The sequence below is a fragment of the Nasonia vitripennis genome (genome assembly GCF_009193385.2).
Source record: "Nasonia vitripennis strain AsymCx chromosome 2 unlocalized genomic scaffold, Nvit_psr_1.1 chr2_random0009, whole genome shotgun sequence".
NCBI classification, from domain to species: domain Eukaryota; kingdom Metazoa; phylum Arthropoda; class Insecta; order Hymenoptera; family Pteromalidae; genus Nasonia; species Nasonia vitripennis.
Window position 1 is genome coordinate 841,107 of NW_022279616.1, and position 26,464 is coordinate 867,570.

The 26,464-nt window shown below is 39.3% G+C and overlaps 2 protein-coding genes across 13 annotated transcripts in view; one reads left to right on the forward strand and one right to left on the reverse strand.

The window, feature by feature from the left end:
* The window catches only part of LOC100114234 (cGMP-dependent protein kinase), a 474,555-nt gene that overhangs the window by 418,374 nt on the left and 29,717 nt on the right, over positions 1-26,464 (reverse strand).
* Positions 10,196-13,098, forward strand: LOC116416516. Its single transcript, XM_031925299.2, has 3 exons — positions 10,196-10,407; positions 10,495-10,587; positions 11,723-13,098. Exons 1-3 carry the CDS (start codon positions 10,297-10,299, stop codon positions 12,209-12,211), a joined length of 693 nt encoding a protein of 230 aa, XP_031781159.1. The 5' UTR covers positions 10,196-10,296; the 3' UTR covers positions 12,212-13,098.

Sequence of the window (26,464 nt, forward strand, 5' to 3'; positions counted from 1 at the left end):
AATCATCAAAAAATAGCAAACTTGCAAAATATTCCATGTTGATAAAGTTTTCTATATGTTATAACACTCGGTTAATAATGTCCTGCCGTGTTATAACCAGGGCCAGAAGGGCCCTGTTTATTGTAAATTAACGTCGGGCGTGCAGAAGGCACGGCTCGGCCGACTCAGATCATGCACGTGTTTTTACACGAGCCCGCGAAGGCGGCGTAGGTCGTAGGAAATAACACACGAGAAATTTAGATGTATATTCAATTGTAACTATACACGGAGGTGCAAACGACGCACACTTCGACGAACGATAAAGAGAGACGAGAGATATTACCCTGTCGACGCGAGAGAGTGAGAGTGCAGGTACTTACAAGTCGGTAGTGGCAGTAGTACTTTACGCAACGGACGTGGTCCAGTCTCGGACGTGGAGATGTGCAGTTCGGACGGGCGTCGCAGCAGCTCGTCGGTAACGCACGGACGAATATCGTTCGCTCTCAAGATGCTCGCAGGACTCACAACAAATCCGAGTATACAGTAGCGCGAGCTACTCGTGTGGATAGCGCAGCGAGACTAACTCTAGTCGCGGTTCTCCCGGCCGTCGGCACATCGTTGTCATATCTCGCCAACACTGTGCGGCCAGGCGGCAACCGCGCTACCTATGCTCTCACTCTCTCTGTCTCTATCTTGTCTCGTTTCTCGTTCTCGCTCGTTTCGGCGCTCGTTGGCAGCTTGCTGAAACAATAATCTTATTACATTTAGTACATAATTAGCCGTTAGACATTTGACGTGTACTTGGCCGTCACAACACCCTCCCCCAGACGCTGTGTACCCTGCCAGGTGTACCAGCTCGCACTCAGTCATGTCTAACTGGGTAATAAGAACTTGTAATAAATATCAATTTTTACAAGGAAAACTTGACTTTTTATTCTCATCATTAACTAGATAATACATATAATGAAAGAAGTAAATAAAAAAAATAGTTCATTTTTAGTCTCTCGCCTCTCTTTTTACATACGTCCGTTGGCCAGTACGGCAGTATTTTGCCTCTAAAAAAAACATTAAGAGAGAAAGAAGAGAAATAAGAAAAAACAAAATGCTTCATTGCACGGGATTGAGGTAAGGTACAGGAGGAAATGAAGTGGTCCGGCCGTTAGCCTGAGCTTCTTCTTCTACTTCTTCTTGTATTTGTCGCCGTACGTTAAGTCCATTCCATGGACGTTGAAATTGGGGCACTCGTCCAATCGAGCAATACCTCGGTATCCGCAAATGGGGCATTGCGGTCCAGGTTCGGTGTAAGTCGGCAGCCTATTTTTCGCTCGACGCTTCAGTTCACGGTTACGGTCGAACTCTTTGTTCAACTATTCGTTGGTTAGAGTCAGCCGTTTCTTTACGGCTGTTGCTGCTAGAGCGGCCGTGGTTTTCGACGTCGTGTCGAGCTGAAGGCTGGTCGAATCTGGTCTTACGGCTATTGGAGCCGTCTTCGGGACAACCGGTGGCGCTGGCAATGGTTGCGACTTCGCTTTGCATTTGGCCTTTAGGAATGCCACGGTTTCTACTAGAGTTGTGTCTCCCTTAGGTAGATCCGGCCGGTGGCCATACTTTTCCTTAATTTCCGACCCAATAGCGATGGCTTCTTCCAGCGCAGCGATCAGCTCGGTTCTGAGCTGCGTCGCTCGGTTTCTCGCTTGCTGTCTTCTGACTAAAGCCTGAGCGAACTGTGCGTCCTCTATCACCTGCAGTTCTTTCAGCAGAGCTTGCTTCCTCAGTTCGATCTCGCTCGGTGATTCCGGGATAGCAAAGATCGACCGGTTGAGCAGTTCGCTTCCCACCTCTAATCCGGATGGGACGTTGGCCTGTACTGCTGGTGTGTCGTCGACCATGTGACTCATCGATTCTTCGACGATTTGTTGGACAATCTCCTCTGCTAGCTCCCTGATGTCGTCCATCTTGCGTTCAGCCGTCTATGTGGGAAGAAGGGAATTATGAGTGGAGAATGGGACGGTATACAGAAGAATGAAGCTCTCTAATCGCATGATTTTAATTGTCAACCGTACCCGCCGCCTTTTGCGCTCGCGTTTTCCTAGGAGACAAACTATTCGGAACGTCACGCGGTTTATTTTTCGAACCTTTCGGTCTTCCGCGTTTCGCTTTGTCTACCTCGACGCTTACGGTGTTTGTCGGGTTTACAATCTTCGCCGGTAGTGTTTTGCGTTTTACAAGTAACCGCGTTTTCCTCGGCCTACCTCGCTTTTTCGGTCGCTCGCTACTTGCGTTAGATTCTTTCACTTCTTCAGTTTCTTCATTGTTAACGGACGTAGTCTTGATATCGTCTACTTGATCAGTAACTTCACAGCCGTCTGCTGCTGCGATAGGCTCACCGTCGTTTTCTTCTCTATTGTGATACTTTTTCGAATATTCGACAGCAGTCGGACCATCAACCGTTCCATTTCGGTCAACTAGTTCGTAAATACCTGGGCTCAGTATACGGCTGATTTTGAAGGGGCCGATAAACGGTGGAGCTAATTTAGCTGACACTCCCTCCGCTGCTGATGACAGTACTCTATTCTTTTTCCAGACTTCATCGCCTACTGAGTACTCCACGTTTCGGTGTCGGCTGTTGAAATATTTGGCCTGGCGCGCTTGCGCTTCTTGAGCGTTATCGTTAGCCGCTTCTTGGAATTCTCTCAGCTTCTCCATCCTAGCCTTCCATTCAGATATAGCGATCTGATCTTCGTTGGCTATAGCTTCAATCTCCTCTTGTCGAAGCAGAGATTTGGGGTGGCTCGGCTGTCTACCAAAATTTAACATCGCCGGAGAAGTCTGGAGTGAGTCTTGTGTAGCCGTGTTCATACTGAATGCGAACTCTGCTATATGTTCGTCCCAGTTTATATGATGACCCTCGATATATTCGCGGATCAGCGTTTTAATCGTGCGGTTCGCACGTTCTACGGTGTTAGGCTGAGGGTGATAAGGTGGTGCGTACGTATGGTGTACTCCCCGTTCCTCTAGGAATTTATCCATAGCCTTATTTCGGAACTCTGTTCCGTTGTCGGAAAAGAAGACTTTTGGCGTTCCGAACCGTAGAAAAACCCGTTCATTCAAGTTTTTAATGATGGTTTGAGCGTTGGCCTTTCGTATAGGTATGCATTCTACCCACCTGGTAAACATGTCTTGAAACACCAGTAAATATTCATATCCGTGTAGACTTTTGTAGTAGACTTTGGTAGCGGACCCATTACGTCACCAGCAACTGTTTCCCATGGACGCGAGAAGTTGCGGCTGCCCGTCTGACCAGCTGGTTTTCTTTGTTCAACTTTGCATTGTTGATAGATCAAGCAGCTTCGGACGTAATTTGTCACATCTTTTTTCATCGATGGCCAATAGTATGACAGGGCGACTCTTTCTTGCGTTTTCTTGCGGCCGAAATGACCTGACGTCGCTTCGTCATGACACTCGTTCAAAACTTGAGTTCTTTTCTCTTTCGGAAGTACCAATTTCCAAGCATTCTCATCTTCGAAAACATTATCGACGAATACGTCAGGCCGGTAGGTATATAATTTTCCACCTAATAACTTCCAGCCAGGAAATTCTAGCGGGTTATCAGTTACTTCCTTCTTTAATTCGGTGTACAATTTGTCAGTTGTTTCGTCCTCTGGTGTAATACTCGCAATAATCGGACGTGTCTCTTCTGCGTCGTCTCCTTCGTAAAGTTTCGACAGCGCATCGGGAACCACATTCATTGAGCCTTTGCGATGTTCGATCGTGTAATCATATTCCTGCAATTCAAGTGCCTATCTGGCTAAACGTCCAGTTAGATTTCGTAAATTACTTAGCCACTTGAGACTGCTATGATCGGTGATCACCAGAAAATTGTAACCTTCAACGTACGGACGGAATTTTTGTATCGCCCAGAGAACCGCTAAACATTCACGCTCGCTCGCTAAGTAATTCCGTTCCGCCGGAGTCATAGTGCGACTCGCGAACACACGTTCTTCCCCTTCTATCACCTGCGTTAAAACAGCACCAAGGCCTGTGCCAGAAGCGTCGCATTGTAGACAGAAGGTTTTATTAAAGTCTGGTCGGTGGAGAACCGGAGCGGATGCTATCAGCATTTTAGTTTGCTCGAACGCGCGTTCTTGGTCCTCCCCCCAAACGTAGCTTGTTCCTTTCTTAAGCAGTCGATTTAAAGGTTCAACTATCGTTGCAAAATCTTTGAGGAACTTCCTGTACCACGACGACATTCCCAAAAACCTGCGCAGTTGTTTTAATGTCTTCGGAGTCGGGTACTCTATAATCGGAGCGATTTTATCCGGATCTGGACGAAAACCGTCCCTGTTGACGAGCACGCCAAGATACCGCACTTCCGATTGACAAAAATGACTTTTCTCTCGATTTATAGTCAATCGTGCTTTGGCTAGCTTCGTCAGCACGATCTCTAAGACTTTTAAATGGTCTTCGAACGTTTCGGTACAGACGATAATATCGTCCAAATAGCTGTAACAGTGTGGTTCGAGATCGGGCGTAATTAAGGAATCGATCATACGCTGGAAGCAGGCAGGAGCACCAGCTAAGCCGAACGGGAGACGTTTCAATTGGAACAACCCCATTCCCGGGACCTTGAATGCTGTATACGGTCGACTTTCCTTTTTTATTTTTATCTGATGGTAAGCGTTGCTCAGATCTATCGTCGATATGTAACGAGCACATTGAAGCTTACTCAAGATAGTATCCATGAAAGGTAGGGGGTAAGCGCTTACTTTGGAAACTTTATTTAATTTGCGAAAGTCGATGCACAATCGACGCTTTCCACTGTTCCCCTTTTTCACCATCACGACGGGACTAGCCCAGTCGCTGAACGAAGGCTCGATGATAGCTGCTGCTAGTAACTCTCTTACTTGAGAAAAGAGCATTTCTTCGATTTTCTTCGAAACCGGATAGAATTTTTGCTTGATCGGACGACATGTCTCTACCTCTAGATCAAACTCCACCAAGTTCGTAAAGCCGAGCGGCCCATCATCTTTAGGAATTAACCGATCGAGTAATTCTTCTAACATCCATTTCTGGCCTTCATGCTAATCCTGCAGGCCAATCGAAGCTAAGACCGGACGAGTGGTTCCATCTGTTACCGCTTCACAGGCGTTTATGACTTCGGTTGAATTTTCAACCGTTAACGTTCGTTCACGAGGGTTAAGCCTAGCGTCGAATTGTAGAACGAAGTCCGCGCCTAAATTGCATCCTTCACGTGAGTCAGGTACTACTAGCGTAGTAAGCGTCCTGGTTAGTCCACCGATCGTGAAGGGCAAGTCGACTGTTTCAGTCACCATTGAGGTTTTACCGTCCGCCATGCAGGCGACTATTCCGTCACATGGTTTTATTTCTGCGTTACATGCACTGGCTAGTTGTACGGGCGTAGCCCCGATGCAAGTTTGAGGGGCTCCTGGGTCGTAATGGGCCCTGACCCTGAATTCACCTACCTGCACCTGCAGCTATCAGCGCTGGTCGGATAAAACAGCGTTACTACTGGTCGCTGCACAGTATGCTATTGCAGTCGGATTTAGTTGTTCAGTCGACTGTGATACCGAGATCCCTGAATTAACCTCGGGGTCAGTACGGATCTCGCTTACTGTTCCCCTTTGGCTTTTCCCGCACAATTGGGACACGTCTTCTTCGTAAAGCCCGGTGACTTACAAGTCCAGCAAGCTAGTTCTCTTTTTTCCTTGTTTGCTGAGTCACTCGAATTTCCAGACGGTTTATTGGCCTCCTTGGAGTCGGACTTATTTTTCACATCTGTCGGCACTGTGGACTTCGTCTGCTGATTTTCCCCAAAGGTTTTCTTCTTACCCTGGGTAGATCTATTGGACCCTTTTTGGTTCTGACGGCCGTAGTTATCCTTCTTTGCTATTGAAGGGTAATTGTTGTTGACCCAAGTCTTGAACCAGAGGGGTGGCTCCTTTGCATCCGTTGGACAGATAGCTGCAATCGCCGGCTGATTTTTATTCTTTGCCTTCTCCTGTGGATTATAAGTCGCTCCTGGTAGCATAGATTTCTCCGGAGTAGGGGGTGGCTTGTAACGTGATTTTGCTCTCGTCCGTTTCTCGGCACTCACAGCTTTACTCTTGAATTCGTTTAGAGTTTCGAATTCCATTCGACCGAAAATCAATTTTAACTCTGGATTCATATTTTGATATAAAATATCCAGCTGTTGTCGAACTGGTAGGGCATTCGGCATACGGTTGAATATCATGACCATGCTAACGTAGTAATCGTTTACGTCTTCGTGTGGTCCTTGCGTACGTGAACTCGCCTCCACAATTAGTTGTGAGCGCTCTTCGTCTGTCATGCCGTACGTTGCTCTGGCTTCGTCGCAGAAATCTTTCCACGTGTGCCATTTCGGACGTTCAACCCTAGCCCATTTCAATGCTCTTCCTGATAGTAAAGAGGTGGTGTGTGATAACGCGTCTAACAATTCTTCTTCTGAAATCCTTGGACGAGCTAGTTTCCTGCAACCTTCCACTAATCTGATAAACTCTTCTACATCTTCTGTTGACGTGCCTCCGAATTTTACATTCCATTTCCGTATTTTGTCGTTAATATCGACGGAATTTTCTCTCAACGTATTTTGGAGGTTAGAGTCATAATATCCAGAGGTATTAGTCTGTAGGTTGCTTGGACCTCGTTCTGAAACCAGGCGATTCGGACGTATTGGCTGGTCCCCTTCTCTCCAAGCATTCCCACTCCTTTGCTGGGAATCACCACTATTTTGTGGTTGGTTTATTCTATGCTGATCGCACGTCTGGCAACACTGGCTTTGGTGACATGTCAGTACTTGTGCCTGTTGTGCCATTCTGTTCTGTGAAAAGATATTCCTCTCGTAACTCGACTGTTGTGACGTATACGGAGGCTGAATCGGCCGTAGTTGGCCAGGCGTATGGTTGTGTGGTGTCGACTGTTGACTTAGCCTTCGCTGAGGTTGCTGGTATATGTTGCTATCTTCTAATTCTGAAGTTGAGAGATTCTTGTTCGTTGGTTCGAAATACCTGGTCGTGTACGTCTCATTAAAATCTACGTGTTTACTCTTGGTCCCTACTGATGGTGGTGCATCTTCTTTCGACCGTGTAAATTCTGATGTTCTTAAACGGGTACTACACGCTGGGGGCTCTCTCTGAGCGCTGTTAGCTAAACGTAATTTCTTTATATATTCGCACGCCTCATCTTGTATTTTCTTATACTGTGCGATTTCGTCGTTTTTCTTTAATAGGTCGTCGACGACTCTCCTCGGTAAGTTGTATGTGCAGCCGTCGCTGGCTAAATACATCAGGGAATCGACGTTCGATGTTCTCTCTTGTTCATCCGCTAATTCTGGTGGATTCACGTCTATTCTTATTTGAACTGGACTTTCGAGGCTTTCCTCAACAACGTCATTCCCTACCGTGCTAGTATTATCGCACGGATTACCACCGAAAATTGTTGCTAACGGTTGTCGAACCTGTTCTCTATGTAACGGTTGACCGAACCCTATTGTTACTGGTTCCAACCAGCTGAATTCATTTTCGACGCCGCTTGGATTGCTGCAATCCGTAGGCTGATACGCCTGTTGCTCCTGGCTTTCAGCATCAGGATTGCTGATTGCATTTCTTTGGTGCAAAATTCTTAGGCTTATTTGATTCGCGTTCCGCTCTTCTTCTTCAAATATGCCGCTGACTTCTTGAGGGATATAGTTTGTTAAGTCTTCTGGCGCGTAGTCACCTGCTAGGCACCTAAACAATCGACGCATTCTGTCTTCATCAGCCCCCATATCCTGCAAACCTAAGAAATCTAACGCTTGACCTAACCTTGACCTCGCGTCCATCGATCTTACGTGGTCTTGTATCGCTACATGCGATCTGCTTAAGTCTATGTACGAGCCAGTTAAAGACATTGTGCTCGTTGAGTATTCTGACATTTAATAGAAGCAGAGCCGAGTCAAATTCAGCACAACCAAAAAACTCAGGATTCAACAATCCAAGTTACTCTCGAAGTGAATTTAATACCTAGTTGTCGACACCGGAGCACACGTTTGCTTTTTCGATTAATACGTCTGATTTAATTTTAATCACTCCATTAAATTTTTATAACGGTAACAATGATTTGTTTTTGAACCGCGATAAATTGCCTGACAGAGCAGGTAATCACGCACGTTTTGTGCTACAAGTTTTTAAAATCTGAGAAAGAGAAAAAAACTTACTAATTTGTAAAAAAAAAACAATTCCACTTTAATAAATTATTTGTGAATTTAAATGTTACTAACTCCCTCTATCATGCAAAAAAAATGTTCTACGCGATTCGAAAAAGCAATTATACGCCGGAGCGGCTGTGTGTTGATTGTATATGTATTTTTATTCGTACGTTTCTGTACTCAACTACGCAGCTATTTTTTTCACAAAACCAGGCTCAAAATCTCGCGAAATTCCTCTAAATTATTATCGCGATTTATGCCTTAACATTCCTAATAACACAACAATTTGTTGAACTGCGAGATTATGGCTTAAACAGTAGTCAAGTATAAAAATTGCATCAGAGTGCAAAAAGAATTCTCAAAAATCCATACAATAGTTTGAATTCCTATACTGACTATAGTTCATCCGTCTCACTCGCACTCAGCCAAAAATTCCCTGCCTAACGGGCGACACTGTAAGCATTCGAGCTCTCGGTTCGCGGCGCGCGATGTAAACAATGTATATACTCGCTGTCGCTGGCCGCTCGGTCGTTGACCGTTTCGAATTTTGAAGGCTGATGCCTGCCGCTACAAAGTTAAACTGCGCGTATTATTCGACGCTGTCTAATACTTCCTACCGTTGCGGTCAGTTTTTTTTTCCGAGTCTCACTTACGTCTACAATGTGTCGACACTGTAGCACGAGTAGCCGCTGTACAATTTTCGTATACTCGCTAGTTAAATCGCTTGACCTTGACACGCGTTTTGGGGCGCCATTTATAACACTCGGTTAATACTGTCCTGCCGTGTTATAACCAGGGCCAGAAGGGCCCTGTTTATTGTAAATTAACGTCGGGCGTGCAGAAGGCACGGCTCGGCCGACTCAGATCATGCACGTGTTTTTACACGAGCCCGCGGAGGCGGCGTAGGTCGGATCGTAGGAAATAACACACGAGAAATTTAGATAAGGAATTGTATATGCAATTGTAACTATACACGGAGGTGCAAACGCCGCACACTTCGACGAACGATAAAGAGAGACGAGAGATATTACCCTGTCGACGTGAGAGAGTGAGAGTGCAGGTACTTACAACTCGGTAGTGGCAGTAGTACTTTACGCAACGGACGTGGTCCAGTCTCGGACATGGAGATGTGCAGTTCGGACGGGCGTCGCAGTAGCTCGTCGGTAACGCACGGACGAATATCGTTCGCTCTCAAGATGCTCGCAGGACTCACAACAAATCCGAGTATACAGTAGCGCGAGCTACTCGTGTGGATAGCGCAGCGAGACTAACTCTAGTCGCGGTTCTCCCGGTCGTCGGCACATCGTTGTCATATCGCCAACGCTGTGCGGCCAGGCGGCAACCGCGCTACCTATGCTCTCACTCTCTCTCTGTCTCTATCTTGCCTCGTTTCTCGTTCTCGCTCGTTTCGGCACTCGTTGGCAGCTTGCTGAAACAATAATCTAATTACATTTAGTACATAATTAGCCGTTAGACATTTGACGTGCACTTGGCCGTCACAATGTTTATATATATAAAACACTGCTCATTACTGAACACTTTTTCACGACTTATATTTGTATTTATACTTATTGTAACTACAATAATTATTTTTAATTTTTACATTTTTACATATGAAACTCAAAACTAAAAAAACCTGAATATAATTAGTTATTATTTTAGTACGACGCGAATATACACGTCGTACTAAAGAAAATCGCATCGATAGGAAATTTTAACTTTCTATACTTTTTATTTTTTTGGTATATCTTTACATTGTTATAATGTTTTCATTGCTTTGGTTATAACCCAACTTGTTGTATGTGTAATACATAGTGTTGGTCCACATATAGCCTAAAGAATACGGCCCCTGGGAACAGAAACAGCTTCAACATGGGTTTATATCTATATATATGAGGAACAGGAACAGATACAAGAAACAGTTCGCTGTTCCTCATATATATAGATACACAAACCTATGTTTAAGTTGTTCCTGTTCCCTGGTCTTTTTTGCGTGTAACGAGAGTGAATATAAACTCAAAAGCCTTGTTTGTTTATCCACCGAACAAAGTTGTTTTTTTGTTTAGTTTTATATTTTTAAATGTTGTAAAAACATGGATATACATAGATATAAACGCTACCAAGAATTTGGCGATGAAGCCATTTCAAAAAGGAGTGCTTACAGACACAGAAATATAATATTGCCGTCTCGCAATCACGTAGAGGTTAATATATTATTATTGAAAAATATTTTTGTTATCAATCAAATTATGGAAAGTTATCAATAAACAGTATGTTTTTTTTTCTCATAGAAAACACGGCAATTTTCATCTATTGGATCTGAATCAATAAATGATATAATCGATCAAAATCAATCAAATACAGAAGTAGAAGACTGCGATCAGGTAATAATTGTATATACATCATTTTACTTTTTAATAATCAAATTGTGTTTACAAGGTAACTTCTAAAAATTTAATTTATAACAAATAATGAGTTAAAGTAAATAATATGAACATGTTGACAAAAATTTAATACAAACGACATTTAACTCTGTTTTTAAGTTGAGGAGGTTCTATCATGAGGGCAAATAGTTTTTATAATATATTTTTTGCATACGCTCACTTGCCTAGGGAATATCGATAAAACCTTTTTCAGTGAATGTATTTCATATAAAAATATTTATGATGCATAGAGGTATCTACTGTTCGTTGTTAAAAACAATACGTTTGTCAAATATTACTTTAGAAAAAAATTCTTTATAAAAAGTGTGTGTTAAATATAAAGGTATTCGCAAATGAAAAATGTGATTCTCTTTGAGACTCCATATAGAATTAGAACGAATATTCTTATTATTATCGTCACTGAGGTATCCAAAAGACTCAAAAATTTGCATAGGCTGCTGTATACGTATTTACTTGTGTAGATTTTTTGTGTAGCTGTAATATTAAGGTATTACCGTTGTCTCTAATCAAAATGAGCACTTTTTTTTAATTCTCGTTTATTCATGATATTTTATTTTACAAAAAAAGTTGCATAAATGAACATACGCCAAATATTGATTAAGTATTGCTATTAAATGATTATATTTGTCATAATTATCATTAATAAAACTTTTCTAAAAAAGGTGATTTCATTTATTTTTTGAGGTTAAGTATGACTTTTTTTGCTTTTAATCAATTACTTTTAATACACGCATCTATCTAATCATAGTTTTCAAACGGTATTAATAGTTAATGACGTTCCTACCTTAATTAAGGCTTTACAAAATGTAAAGAAAAGTGTATGAACGTGAATGCTTTGGAAAGATATTTAATTAGAGCCCCCTTAAAATTTATATAACTTATATTAGGTCGACTGTAACAAAATATTTGTTGCAGTGTACGTGTCTTGTTCATTGTTATTATTATTGTTATTATTATTATTATTATTATTATTATCATCATTATAATTATTAATCATGTGGCTAACACATTTTTAAAATTTTTCTAAAATTTTGAAAACAAATAATTTTTTATTTATAAAAAATATACTTTTCAGATTACTACTTTCACTGAATATGAGAATGATTTGCAAGAATATCTTCATCGGATACTACTCGAAGATAAGATTACAGATTCTTCTCCAGCAACTAAGAATCCCAAAAGCTTAAATGATATGATAAAGGATATTAACTTTTTTAAACCTTTATCAATTTCTGCCTGTGTAAGGCAAGGTGAATTATTATTAATGGTTTTGAAACATTGCTTATCAAACAATACATCTGTTAGTGCAATGTCAAATTTATGTAGAATGATAAATACAATTTTTCAAACGGAGGTTATGCCAAATTCACGGTATTTTCTTGATCAATTATTTGATTCTATGGATAAAGTCGAATTTCACGCAGTATGTCCAAATTGTACTGCATACATAGGACAATTTAATGAAATCCGTGATGTAAAAAGCTGCCATACGTGCACATCAGAGTTAAATCTCGAAAATCCCAGTAATACAAGTTTTTTTGTTTTAATGGATCCTTCATCTTAGATAAGAGATTTGATCAGTATTTATCAGGATCATTACGATTTTGTGATTAAAGAAAGAGTGCCTGAAACTAATTTTTTAAATGACATTTATGATGGTAAAGAGTACAGAAAATTTGTTCGTTCTTTACCAGAACAACAGAAAACAAATTATATTAGTTCCGTTTTTAATACAGATGGTGCCAACAAATTTAAGTGTTCGCAATTTTCAATATGGCCATTGTTCCTTATGATCAATGAGTTGCCGAGACAACAGAGAATGTCAAAATTAGTCAATTATGGTTTGTGGTTCAATAAAAATAAACCAGATATGAGTGTTTTTTGGGCACGTTGGTTGAAATGTTAAATAAAATCACAAAAAATGGTATTACATGTGTCATAAAAGGAGAAGAGCGTGTTTTAAACCTGCATATTATTAATTGCTGCGTAGATTAAGTAGCTCGTGCACCTACTCAAGAGATTAAGCAATTCAATGGAAAATGTGGTTGCAGTTGGTGTTATCATCTATCTTATTAGAAAAGAGTATTGTTCCAAGAGACCATCAAACTACCATTAATGATATGATGCTTGCTACTCCCGACAATCCAGTAAATGGAATCAAGAATCCGTCTGCTCTAATAAATTTGCCATATTTTAATATTATTTCCGGATTTGTCCCTGACTACATGCATTGCTGCTTGGAAGGTGTTGCAAAACAGATTACGGAATATCATATTGCATCAATGAACAATGATGACATAACAGAAATCGATTATAAAATCAAACAGATTACTGCAGCACATCAGATTTCGAAATTGAGTCGACAAATTAATTTGAGAGATAAATGGAAAGCTCATGAGTGGGAGAATTATATATTATACTATAGCGCTGTAGTTTTACGAGAACATTTAACAAGAAATCACTATTATCATTGGCTTTTGTTTGTCGAAAGCATGTATATATTACTTCAGGAAAAAATTAGTATTGAAGAATTAAACCGAGCTGATGAGATGCTACATGAATTTGTGGCAAAAACTGTACAATATTATGGACAAAAAGCGATGACATATAAAATGCATCAACTCCTTCATTTATCTCAAAGTATATTAAATTGGGGACCTTTATGGTGCCATTTTACCGTCTCTTTTGAATCAGGGAATCACGTTTTACTTAAAGCAATTAAATGTTCAAAGTGTGTTACGCAACAAATAATTAGGTATATAAAAATGAATCATGCACTAACAGTTTTGCAAGAATTCGCCTATCCACGTATAAATGAACTCGTAAAGTTATTTTGTGCTGATATTCTTCAATCACATGTTCAGAACTGTTATAAAATCTCTGATGTTACTTACGTCGGTAAAGGCGACAGTGTAGATAATCCATTATTACTTAATTTTAATTTATCAATCGATGCAGCAGCACATCATAAAATAATAAAAGATGGTTGTTTGTATGAATCAAATAAGAGGGAAAAAAAAGGTCAAACAATTCATTCGTACTATTGAAAGATGACAGATTTGCTCGCTTAGAACAATTTATTGCAGATAAGGAAAATAAAATAGAGCTTACTATCTGCAATATTGTAAAAACACGAAAGTTTCATACAAAATATTATCATAAGTTACACTACATTGAAGAAATTGAGGAAGAAAATTCTATCGTACCTACTAGAGAAATAAAGAGTATTTGTATATTTTTGGAAATTTCGAGAATTATGTATATTTTGCATATACCAAATTTGTTACATTATTAATGCTCTATGTTCAAATAAATTCTAATAATTTTTGTATTAATTTTTACTTTTATTATACCATTGGATCCACTACAAAATAAAACATAATAGGTTTTTAAATCTTATTTTAGATATTGTTTTAACACTATCGAAACCAATTATAAAATGCTCAGAATTAAAAAAAAACATTTTTGACCAGATCATACATTATTATACCTCATATATCTAAATGATTATCAGCTGATTATCACCTGACGTTTTGGCATGATTATCAAGTGAAAATCAGGTGATTATCAGGTGAAAATCCGATGATTATCAGGTGATAATCAGGTGACTTTTTTCAGTAGGGAATGTAGAACAACAATTATAAAATAAATAAAAATGTTTTTAACTATAAAAAACTGTTGTCTTCGCTTATTAATAGTTATTGTCTGTTGTATTCATTTTTTTTATTTATTTTCAAACTCATAAAATTTAATACCTGAAAAAAAAAATAAATCTAACTGAAGAAAACTCTAACAAACTAAATAAAACTTAAGACAACAGAAGATTACTGCTGTCTGTGTCTCAATTCCAACATTTTTCCACTATCATCTGCAGTTCATAACTTTTTTCTTTTTCGCTAGAGATTTAAAATATCCTTATCATTTAATATAAAAGTAAACATAGTATTATGTATTACATTTTAGTACAGAATATAAATGTTATGATTGTTATAATCCCAAAATTTATATTATATTATAAATGTAAATAAAAAAAATGTTTAATTAATATTATTTTATTGTTAGATTTTGAGCGGTGGTAATTTTACTTTACCATTATAACAACAACATTTTTTAAAAAACTCTACGGACCAGTAAGAAGCATTACAATAAGGACATACGTAATCCATTTCACCGGTCTAGGTAAGAAAGTTTTGATGAAAATAGTTTATTTGCCCTTTGAATTTGACGAAGTTTGTTAACCCGATTGCAATTCATATTTTCTGTTGTATCCTTAGACCTTTTTTCTCTAATCTAATCTCAGTCATATTTTCAACAATATCTTTGCCTCTCTCTTTCTCTAATCTAACCTCAGTCATATTTTTAACTATATCTTTGCATCTTTTCTTCTCTAATCCAACATTTGTCATATTTTCAACTATATCTTTGCATCTATTTTTCTCTAATCTATTGTCCATCATGTTCTGAACTACATCCTTGCACCTTTTTTCGCTAATCTATTATCAGTCATATTTTCAACAATATCCTTAGACCTTTTCTTTTGTAATCAGACTTTGCTCATGTTGTTGACTGCATCTTTTTGTCTTTTTTTATCTAAAGAATAATAACTCATATTTTCTACTGTCTTTTTTCGGTTTTGTTTATTAAACGGGTTTCACTCATACTTTCAGTAAGTCACCTTCCCTTTTCTTTTTTCGATAATCAATGTGTAAATTATCAATTTCAACTCTTTTTAATTTTAAAGCATCACGGTTTGTATGATAGTTACTTTTATAGACATTTTTTTTTATAATTAGCCCAATAATTTAAATTCTTATAATTGTGTAAGTCATAATGTCCTGTGTCTATGGGACCAAATAAAAATAAATTCAATTCATTTTCATTAAAAGTAACAGAATCGCGACTGTAATACATAGGATTTATAAAATTTGTACTAGAAACTGAAGTACGAACAAAATATAGACAAACAAATGCTATAATTTCCACTTCACTGCCGTACGTATCATTCATTGACATATATCGCCTACGATAAATGGCTCAAAATATTCCTAATCCTCATATACATGATTTACAATTTTGGCTCTAATTTTCATATGATTTTCTTCTGTATTAAACAAAAAATACGAAAAGTAACGAAATGAACAATTGCTATCTCCAAGGATTTTTTTTTCTATTTCACATCTAGACATTTTATTGGATTCACATTATGACATTTTATTGGATATTTCGTTTGACTTTCCACTTCACTGCCATACGTACCATTCATTAACATATGCATTTTATAAGTACTTCTATCAATCATTTTTAAAGATTCGTCGCCTACGATAAATGGCTCAAAATATTCCCAATTCTCATAAACATGATTTACAATTTTGGCTCTAATTTTCATATGATTTTCTGCCGTATTAAACAAAAAATACGAAAAGCAACGAAATAAGCAATTGCCATCTCCAAGGTTTTTTTTCTATTTCACATTCTGACATTTTATTGGATATTCTGTCTATCTACTATGTCAAAATTTTATAGATTGAAAATACTTAACATTCAATGTTGAGTATGGTTCTCCTTGTCTCTTTTCCTCTTTCTCTCTCCATCCTTCTCTCTCTCTCATTCTCTCTTTCAAATGATTGGAGCCTGGATTTAGTATCCCACACAATAATTTATACATGAAAACTCGAGATTTAATTTTGAATTGTTTTATAGTGTTATGTCCTAGACTCGGCGGTCTTTCGGACAGTAATATACCGCGGTTATTTAAAATATGAGAACACGGAGGGCGACGGAGATTATAAGTAGGGAATCTAAGCGCCGACGGTGCTTAGTTGTCCCCGCGATCCTGAAGAACAGCCTAAGACAACTGTCCGAGCACTCTCTTGAAACAACAAACCCGATTCGCGGACTAATAAAAATGTTAGGACGTAACCCTTTCCCGTCACGTTCTTAACTTTTAAAAAAGGGGAACTAACTAAATGTTAATAACTCGAAATTAGAAGTGAATATCAGAGAAAGAGAGAGATACAGTGGTGGCCTATTGCCGTATTGAAAGACACCTTCCTTTGATTTTATCTGGATTGAACAGCTCCGCTTCCTGCTCGTCCTCTCAGTTGGAAGCGCAATAGGATCGGGAGACCGCAGAAATAATATACACACTTGGATAACTAGTCAGTTTGTTTTTGATTTATTTAAATTGCTCGTCTCGACACAACCAAAAATACACTGTTCTACACAGACGGAAATTCAAAATTTTATAAAATTTATCGTGTTTTGCGTGTATTAATTTTTTAATTAAACAAGGTAGTCAGATTGACATTAATTGAACCGAACTGGCGCACTATCGAAATAGAACTTTATTTGCGAGGTAAAGTTTCGTTTAGTGAGACAAAATTTAGAACCGATTAAGAAACGGGAAGAGCTTCCACACGGTCCAAGAATTTTATAAAAATTGACGGTTCTCTCGGCTTGCGCTCTAAGTTTATATATTCTTCGATTCTTGTAACCGTCTTTTTCCAATTTCTCGGAGGGGTGAGTACTTAGCCAATTAGAGGCTTAGACGTCGATTTTCTTCTCTCGGCGTTTGAATTTTGGAGTAGTGTGGACCAATAAGAATTTTATTATTAGTCGATAAGAATTTCTCCTCTTTTAGCAACGCGGCTAGTCCTCTTCTCGCCTTTCGACGTGTCCCCTATTAATTATTAGCATATATTTACAGTAAAATAATAATGACCCTTAAATAAATATAATAATAATCTAATTCTACTGATCGTTGTATGTGTCTAAAAATACTCAAATGGTCGCGATGTTGAGATTCAAATAATTATTACATTATAATTCCTTAATTTCTTAACCCAATTATGCCATTAGTGCTTGCATTCTTTTTGTTTGCTTATTCTAAGGAAGTATAATATGTAATTTAGAAATTCGCGTCTGTCAAATATCAATTTTGCTTATTCCGATTCATTTCTCTACTCCTCGTCTGTATTTTTAGGGAGGCTAACGCGAGCCATTAATTCTATTGTTTCTTTGCAAATGAAACATTTGGTTAATAAAAAGGAGCATTAAGCACAAGTTTCTAAATGTGAACATGGTAATAAAAGGATTCTGATTTGCTTTGAAAAACATAACTTATAATCTGTAGGGGATGAAAGTATAATTTTTACTTCTGATTGTTGCATTTTATAATTATTGTTGGGCGAAATTTGATTTCTACTTAAAGATACCTTAGTACTTGCTTCATTTATAAATTTTTCTTCTTTTTAGTTTGTGAGATAAGTGCAGTCAAGTGCGAGGATCGCGTGCCGGCCCCACAAATCTTCCCCTGGTTTGGATGGATAGTTCGCAGTTACAGCAGAAACAATATATTTCATCTTCCTTGCAGTTGTAACAGAAACTTATTTCTGCTAAAATTTCGGGTCTGTGGCTTGATTCTTTTGGCCATATCTTGTAGGTGTGAACTGCCTGTCTTCATAGGTCATGTAGTCTAGATGTTTGGGTCTGAATGGTTGTTCAACATTCATCTGAGCTTTCATCGAAGCCTTTTGTGCTTCTTTAAAAATTGCCATTTTCTGTAACTAAAATAAATTTACAATTGCTCAAACTTAATTTTATTCATATTCTTTGTCTTCCTCGAATAATTTCTTCAAGCAATAAGGATCCTTTTCAGTGGTCCTCTCCATGTAATGATTGAAGACTCTAGTTTCTTCTCTTTGTATTTGTCGGATGGGAATTTCAATTGACTTATGATGATGTTGTTAGATCAGTACTGTTGGGAGGGGATTCGTGAGTTATGTCATGATCGATGTACGAGATTTCGTTAGTGTTTATTGGTGTAAATGCGTCAAAGTCTATTAGATCGTCGTCTATATTGTTTAGTACTTCTAAATCGTCTTCAATAAGAATAAGGTCGTTTAAAGGTCAACTGTCTGCTTTCGATCCGCTCTAAGTACCGAAAAAGAAAATTTTTTTGACTCTAATTATTTAATTAATGCTGTCTCTCTCTCTCTCTCTCTCTCTCTCTCTCTCTCTCTCCGCGAAGGTTTCTGACTCTTTAATAAAAGGCTTGAACGCTTTCTTCCTTGCGTTGTTTACTACATATTATGTCGATTCTTTATTCTAGGACTTCTTCGTACAACATCTTGGCTTTGCTAGTTTCTGAAGCGTTATACGTGCTGTTGCCCCTGACTCTAGATTAATGAATCTTCCTTCAACGTCATCGTAAATTGTCGCATTGGGATTATTAGGGGGGTTTTCTTCGTTCGATTGGCGTTTAAAAGGTTTTGGCTTCTCCGGTTTTTTGTTAACCAAGTGTAGTAATAGTTGTGTCACCGAGTTCCATAACGATCCTAGAAGATGGATAGACCAACCGTATATACTATAAAGTGCATAACCGTGCAAGATTGTATCGATTAGTAATTTGATTAGTCTGATTATCAAGATGATTTCTAATATCCCTGCACTTGCGGTGCCGAATCTGAGAAATTTTCCCCGAATGTGATTTCAAGTATTGTTAGCGAGTGTATATTATTTCCTGTCATTCCCAAAGCGACATTATTCAGCACGGATGATCTTTCAAGAGGGAACATAACATGGGCCTGTAGGTCGTTTAAATCCGATTTAGTATATATTCCGGTTACAGCTATTGCTTTGGGCGCAATGTATTCCCATGTACTCTTGGTTTGCGGGCGTAATGATACTGGAGCTACTATACTCGAGGGTGCAGGTAAAAATTGAAGCCAATGAGAGCCCATGTTAAACGTTCTAGGAGAAAGGAAGAAGTGTTCTCTCCTCTTGTTACAGGTAACTGATAATAGCACTCTTTGGTATCGTGACGTTTTACTTCTACTTGCAAGCATTTTACTAAATGAATAACCTCTCCCGCTATTACTGCTACATATCCTGGTTCATTTATGGACAATGCATTTGTTAACATTCGTCTCTCAAATTCGCATTTATGTTTTAATAAATCATAATACATCTAACTGATTTGAATCTTAAAATGTTTTTTAATATATACGAATTTAGAATTGACGTATGTGAACATATCTAAATTTTCTGCTGGCGAATTTAATTTGGCTAAAAATGTTTTATCGTCAAAATTTTCTAATATAAAAAGTTTAGGATGTTCTGTTCGAATTAGATTGTGACCACAGACCTTTATTTCCCCGATACTAGTTAATGCGAATGTTATATCTTGTGTCTCTAACATATATGTAACTTGTTCGGATTTGTATTCTTTAGTTCTATTAGAATATTCCTCATATAATACATTATACTTTTTGCTTCCGCATGTGTCTTCTGTTAGCGGTTCCCAGAAATCGTAACCTTCTAAAACGTCTCTATACTTAGTATTGGTTAATTGGCAACTCGTTCCCGATCTGAGTTGTGTTTTGTTAGAGTTTAGATTTATCGTAGTATAGTAATGAGACAACGAAATTTCAACAAATCCCTGCACTAAAACGTCGGTCCAATGCCCGTAAGGATCGGAATTGAACGTGCCTTTATACGTAGGATATGTATCTACAGTGCCCGTGAAGACTATCGGCGTTGAAAACGTAGCGTTTCTCGGTATGTTATTTATAGAAGTACCGGCGATGTTAATGAATCCGCCATTGATCATCCTCATACATACATCTCTCTGAAGTTCTTTGTAATAACTAATTTCGCCATCTAATAATTCTGATGAATGTGAATGCATCCCGCAATGCGTTATATGACGTGTTGCTTTTACCGAACATTGTATTACATGAACTTTAGCGAATTAATTTATTTGCAATAGTTGTATATATTATTTAGTAATATTTAATTTTTGTCTCTCTACATCACATTCTCCTACTTCCATAAGATATTTGGTTGTTAAAAAAAAATTTCAAATTGACTCATTGTCCTTTTCGCTTAATTTTGAATTGCTTTATATTTTTACCTATTTGAATTTGGATAAATATACAATCTTGTATATATAAAAGAAGGCAGATTGATATATATGTATTTAATTTTGTAAGGTATAGATTAATTATTAAAAATTTTCTTTCATTATATAATGATAATTATTTTCTTTTATTTCGTAAGACGCAAGTAATAATTATAAGTATTGTATTTTATTTTGTAACATAGTTATATAATTATAATGATTTCTTTTATTTCATAACTTAGATAATAATTATAAGTAACTGTATAACAACTTAACTCAAAAGGGATTTTTCATCCTTTATCTTTTCATTTAAACGCATTTTGTTCTATTATACATTCTTTTTGCAATAAACATATCATGGCTTCGTTAGTATTTGGTGGAATTTGATAGGGGTCATTTATCTTCTTAGCTTGCCAAATTTGTAATTCTGCCATAGTGATTTTAAAATTCGCATTTAGTTCTCTTTGGTAAGGGTTCTTTGTTGTTTGCACTAGTTGTCTGAATTCTTTGAGGCACCTTTCTGTAGCTTGCTCGTAGATAACTCTTCGCCGTGGCCCGACTAATAAGCTATATAGTTCTCGTTTGACTTGTTGCTTTCCTTCTTGTATTTGCATTTGTACTAATGATTCTCTACAGTCGTGATATAGTGATAAGAGGGTAGTCTGTCTGTTTATGACAAATCGATCTTTTGGATGCAATTCTCTTTTGAAATGGTTGAGTAATGCCATTTTACGTACCAGAGCTTTATTTCCTTCGTTGCTGCCTCTGTAATTAAGTAAAGACTTCTCTGGATCACCGTATAATGGCGCTCCTAATCCCCACATTAGTGTTTACTTTACGGTAAGCGGACGTCACTCTTAGTACACTTCGCCTATACACGGTAGTCAACTTTCGTGCATCCGATTTCACCCGCCTATATTAGGGCTCCGTATAGCATAATAGATGTAGTTGCACTGGCTAAGAGTAACCTTCGCTTCTGATTTAGCCTTCCAACACTTGGCATCAATCGTGATAGAGCAGCGCTAACTTTTGTTGCTTTATCACTGATTATTTCCAGATGCTGTTTAAAATTTAGTCTTGCATCGATGGTGATGCTCAGGTATTTGATGATTGGTTAAGAAACGATCTCATGTCTATCCAACAACAGTGTGGTTTCCTCCATCTTCTTCTTACTGGAAATGAGAATAACTTCCGTTCTGTGACTTGCTAGTTCCAGCCTCGTCTCTGTTAGCTATTCGTGTATTATACAGGTTAATTCTTCAGTTATGTCTGTCACCTCTTCTTTATGTTTTGCTACTACCACTACTGCTATGTCGTCAGCGTATCCCACGACTATTACTCCTTCAGGTAATTAGAGCTTTAGTACCCCGTCGTACATGATTTTCCAAGTCAGTAGGCCAAGTACTGACCCTTGGGGAACGCCCCCTGTAACTTTATAAGTCTTGGTACCATCCTTAGTGTCATTTAATAAGTTTCTGTCCTTCAAGTAGTCGGACATCATCCTTCTTATATATAAGGGCACATCCTGCTTTCGGAGTGCCTCGTGTATTTCACTCCATCTGGTTGAATTGAATGCATTTTTGACATCCAATGTGCAATACTTCTTTTTTTCTCCCTTCCATCTTTTCCCCTCTATCGCTGTTTGTTCAGTGTCAATCACTAGACTAACTGCGTCCAGGGTTGAACGCTTCTTTCTGAAGCCATATTAGCGTTCCGCTAATCCACCTTTTCCTTCTATAAAATGATCCATTCTGACGCAGATAATGCGTTCCAGAATCTTCCCTGGGGTGTCCAGCATGCAGAGTGGTCTGTATGACGAGCACTCCTCGGGTGGTTTCTTTCCTTTTGGCAGAAGCACTAGACGCTGTTTCTTCCAGTTTGTGCGAAATGTTCCCTCTTCTAGACATGTATTGTACAAGTCTACAAAGACCTCTGGATGAGCGTGAAAGCTTCGATGCAATATTTGGAATGCAATCCGGCTCTGGGGCCTTGTTGTTTCCTACCCTTCTGCACGCGGCTAACAATTCCTCAATCATGATCAGTGGAATAGCCTCTGCATTCACACCTCTTTCGATGACACTTGGCTCTTCCAGTTGCCTGGGGAACAGTGTGGTCACTACCTGGTGTAATAGTTCCGGGCATTGTGGTGAAGGCACGTAGCTTCCTTTAATCTTCTTCATTACTATTTTATACGGTCGACCCCAACGTTCTTGTTCAACCTCGTCCTGTAATTTCTTAAGGTACCGTCGTTTGTTTTCGCGAAATTTCTTCTTAAGACTTCTTTTAGCGTTCTTCATTTCTTTCCCGCGGGCATCTACTATTTCCTTACCTATACCAGTTTTATAGTATTTCTTCCTCGTTCATTGTTCTTTTTGTCCAGTGGCACTCGCTACGTGTACTCGCAATCTCCTTGTCCCACCAGTATACTGATGATCGTTTACTGTATGTCACTCTTCAAGGCATAGCAGCGTCGCATGCTTGGGTTATGATTACCGTCACCTGTTCCGCCTTAATGTTTGCCGTTCCAGACAGTTGCATTTCTTCTAGTGCTAACAGGAACATCTACTTATCACAATCCTTTGTTTTCCAATTAACTTTATTGGTCGTTGTACTCGTGCTGGGTCCCTGTTTTAATATTCCTACCTCCATTATTATGGCCTGGTGATTGTTATACATGTAGTGCTCATTAACTGTCCATGAATCAACCAAGCCAATAAGGCTGCTGTTACCAAACGTCAGGTCGACGATAGATCCTGCGCCTCCTCTTCTAAATGTGTGGGTGCATTCTTGGTTAACTAGGATTAAATCCAGGAGAGCAAATGCTTTCAGGAGAACTTGACCTCTGTTATTAGTCTTTATGCTGCCCCACTCCACAGCCCACGCATTGAAGTCGCCTCAGTACCAGTTTTCTTCCTACTGCGTCTTGTATGAGCCGATCTAGCAGTTGTTCGAACTGCTCGGTTGGATTGTTAGTTGAAGCGTAGCAGCTACCAGCTGCATGGTCACTCTCTAATTCTCCATCCTTTTTCCGGGTAAGAATGCAACTCAGATCGTTTGTGCAACTTTTCGCTGCATGTCCTTCTGTTCCGCACTTAAAACAGCATTTACTTCTGCCATACGTCTCTGTAGACTTTTTTGCGATATAGCCAAAATCCAGGTATTTATAGCATCTAAGTGGTCGCGTCTCTTGACTAATCTCCCTCATTCTTCAATTAACCCAACCTACTTTGAGCTACCCTATGCGATCGCCTTTTGGGCAATCTATGCAGGCAGCTGTACAACGGCGGTCTGCGTATCTCCATACGATTTCCGGAGGGTCTTTACGGACGTCTCCTCTACTACTTCCTTCTCTTTTGAAAACTCTCTACTTAGGGCTTCTAGAATATTCTGTTTAGAGATAAGCATGTCAAGGTCTTTTATTTCAAAGACTACTTCTTGCTGAAGCCTCTGGATTGTGGCTTCGTCTACCAGCACTGCTTTAACCGCTTCTTAAAGTTCCTGCGTTTTCACTTCTTTGGTGCGTCGTAGCTCCAAAAGAAGATCTCCTTCCACCGTTTTGTGTATCTGATATACGCTGTTACCAAGCTTCTATTTTTCTCCAAATATCAGCGTACGAATTTCCCTCAGCTGCTTTTATAACAAGTGCATTAGACCAGGTGGGTCTCATTCGTGGTTTTCTAGTGCCATTCTTGTTCTTGGCACCAGTACCTTCATGTATATCCTTTTTCGTCTTCTTCTCCTTTCTGGTGATAACCTCCTGCCAGGGTAGGTCTACCTTTTCTTCCAAAATCACCTGTGATTGGGTTTGTGATGTTGCTACCACAGGGTACTTTCTTATATTTCCTTGTTCTCTTAGCGTAGTTTTCTTGTCGCTTTTCTACCTGGCTTGGTGACATTGTATTACGTTTATTTAGCGTTCTTGTCGTCACCACGTTTGATGCTTCTATCGTCCGTGATGTCTTGTCCTCCTTCTGGATTTTCTGCTGGTTTGGTAACATTTTCGCTTTACTTACTTACTTTTTTCTAGCGCCACTAGTCTTTTTTCAAGCCGCTTAACCTGAATCATAATCGCCGATAGATCGCTTTTAACAGGCTTATAAATGTTGGATGCATTTGACACAACATTATCCATAGAGTGTAGCCTATCTCAGATCTTTTCCAGATCTCGAGAGCTACTTTTCCTGCTTTTCTCTCCTTGCTCGGTTAAATTATCGATGCTCGATAATATTATTTATTTCGGTATGTATCCGACCACCCTCGATCCCCCCGTCTATGAAGGTAGCTGCCATGGCCCCAACATATGACTGTAAGCGGTGCCAGACTGGGAACATCATACTAGGGTATAGCACGCGATACTGCCATAGCCCACCTCCAGATTGCTTCCCCACCCAGGATCTCCTTTTGGCAGTATACAGGTCGCACTGCACGGCAAACGCGGCGATCTGATTTGGTCCAAAGATCATATTTTATATCTGCTCTACCCTGCGAGGTATATACCCTAGCAAGCTCTCCCTCATCCGCCAACCCGGGGGCGTGCCACATACGGGTGTCAGGCTTCTCCGCGTAATGTGTGTGTGTTTTTTTTTATGTGGCGTAGGCAGAGCAAGCTCTGCACAAGTGGCCCTCTGACACCGAAACCCCACAGGCACCATTGTTAAATAATACTTCCGTGGAGTCCGTTAATTAGCCTAGTTGGCTTCTTCTTTAAGGTTTGACATACCCATACATCCCACATTCATCGAAGTGATTAGGGATTCAGGGTCAAACTCGTCTTCTTCTTTCTGTATCAACTCCGTCTTCTTGTTGCTATGTTCTCGATGCTGTTACATCCAGCACTTTGGCTGCTATTACCATCTTTTAATCTTTTTTTTATTTCTTGTTTCTTTTTTCTTTGCCGTGTCTAAGGAGCGCCTAAATACAGTGCAGCCGCCGAAGCCAGCTACATGTTTACAGCTTTCTTCTTTTTGTCCATCCTCTTTGCAGAGAAAATAGCTCTCAATCTATTTGGCATTCAGCAATGCGATGATTTACTCCTTCACACTTAAATGAGAGGTTCGACCTATCTGCTCCATTGCACTCATCCTTCCAGTATCCGAAGCCTAGGCAATTGTGGCACCGCACTACCTTTACACGCTTCCTGATCCTGCAACTTACAAGGCCCACCCAAATGTGTCCTACCTCTAGTAACTTTTTAGCCTCTCTCTCGCCGAGTATCACTATGGCCATTCTAACACCTCTCATGTTAGGCTTCAATAGGGTCACCCGCCTGCCATTGTCCGGCTTTCTGAGGGCTCCTCCTATTACTGCTCTCACCTCTTCTTTCGTAGCTTCCAAGTCCATGTCCTTTATTTTTAGGATGGCCTTCCGTTCTTCCTTTTTGACCTGTCCAAGTCCCAGCACTGCTTTTCCTGTCAGACCCTCTCCCTAGTTTAAGGGGGACGTCTTCACTTCTTGTTTGCTTGACTCCCAGCACCATCGTTCTAGTAGTGTCCGGGTTTACTTCCTTTCAGATTTTTTCTAGGACTTTCGCGTACGTCTTGTTTTGCCCCACTTTAACTAGCTCCGCTTCTGAACGCTTGTTTTTGTTGGGCCTGACTTTTGCCAGTAGCTCTGGTGGGGCTAGCGTCGACCACCGGGGCTTTCACTCGATCGGAATCGGCGGTGGGACTGGGCTTTCCAGCTTGACCCGCTTGGGGTAGTATTGTTGATAATTCACTACTCATGATTGATTTTATTTCGAGGTTTCTTCCCCTATCCTGTATCCTAGGAAGGAGCCCTTTAACAAGGTGCTAGCATCCGGGCCAGATGCCCCTTGGTTATTTTAACGAAGTTGATACTCCTCCCCCTCCTCCTGCCCCGTCGCTCGCACAACAGGGCCCCGGGCTTGGGACCGGCGTAGCGGAGTTGTGTGTGTAT

Bases quoted from the DNA above. Each gene is read 5' to 3' on its own strand.
- LOC116416516 (XM_031925299.2), top strand. From the start codon at position 10,297: ATGGATATACATAGATATAAACGCTACCAAGAATTTGGCGATGAAGCC. The intron at 10,408-10,494 runs GTTAATATATTA...TTTTTCTCATAG, and splicing joins CGTCTCGCAATCACGTAGAG to AAAACACGGCAATTTTCATC. The intron at 10,588-11,722 runs GTAATAATTGTA...TATACTTTTCAG, and splicing joins AAGTAGAAGACTGCGATCAG to ATTACTACTTTCACTGAATA.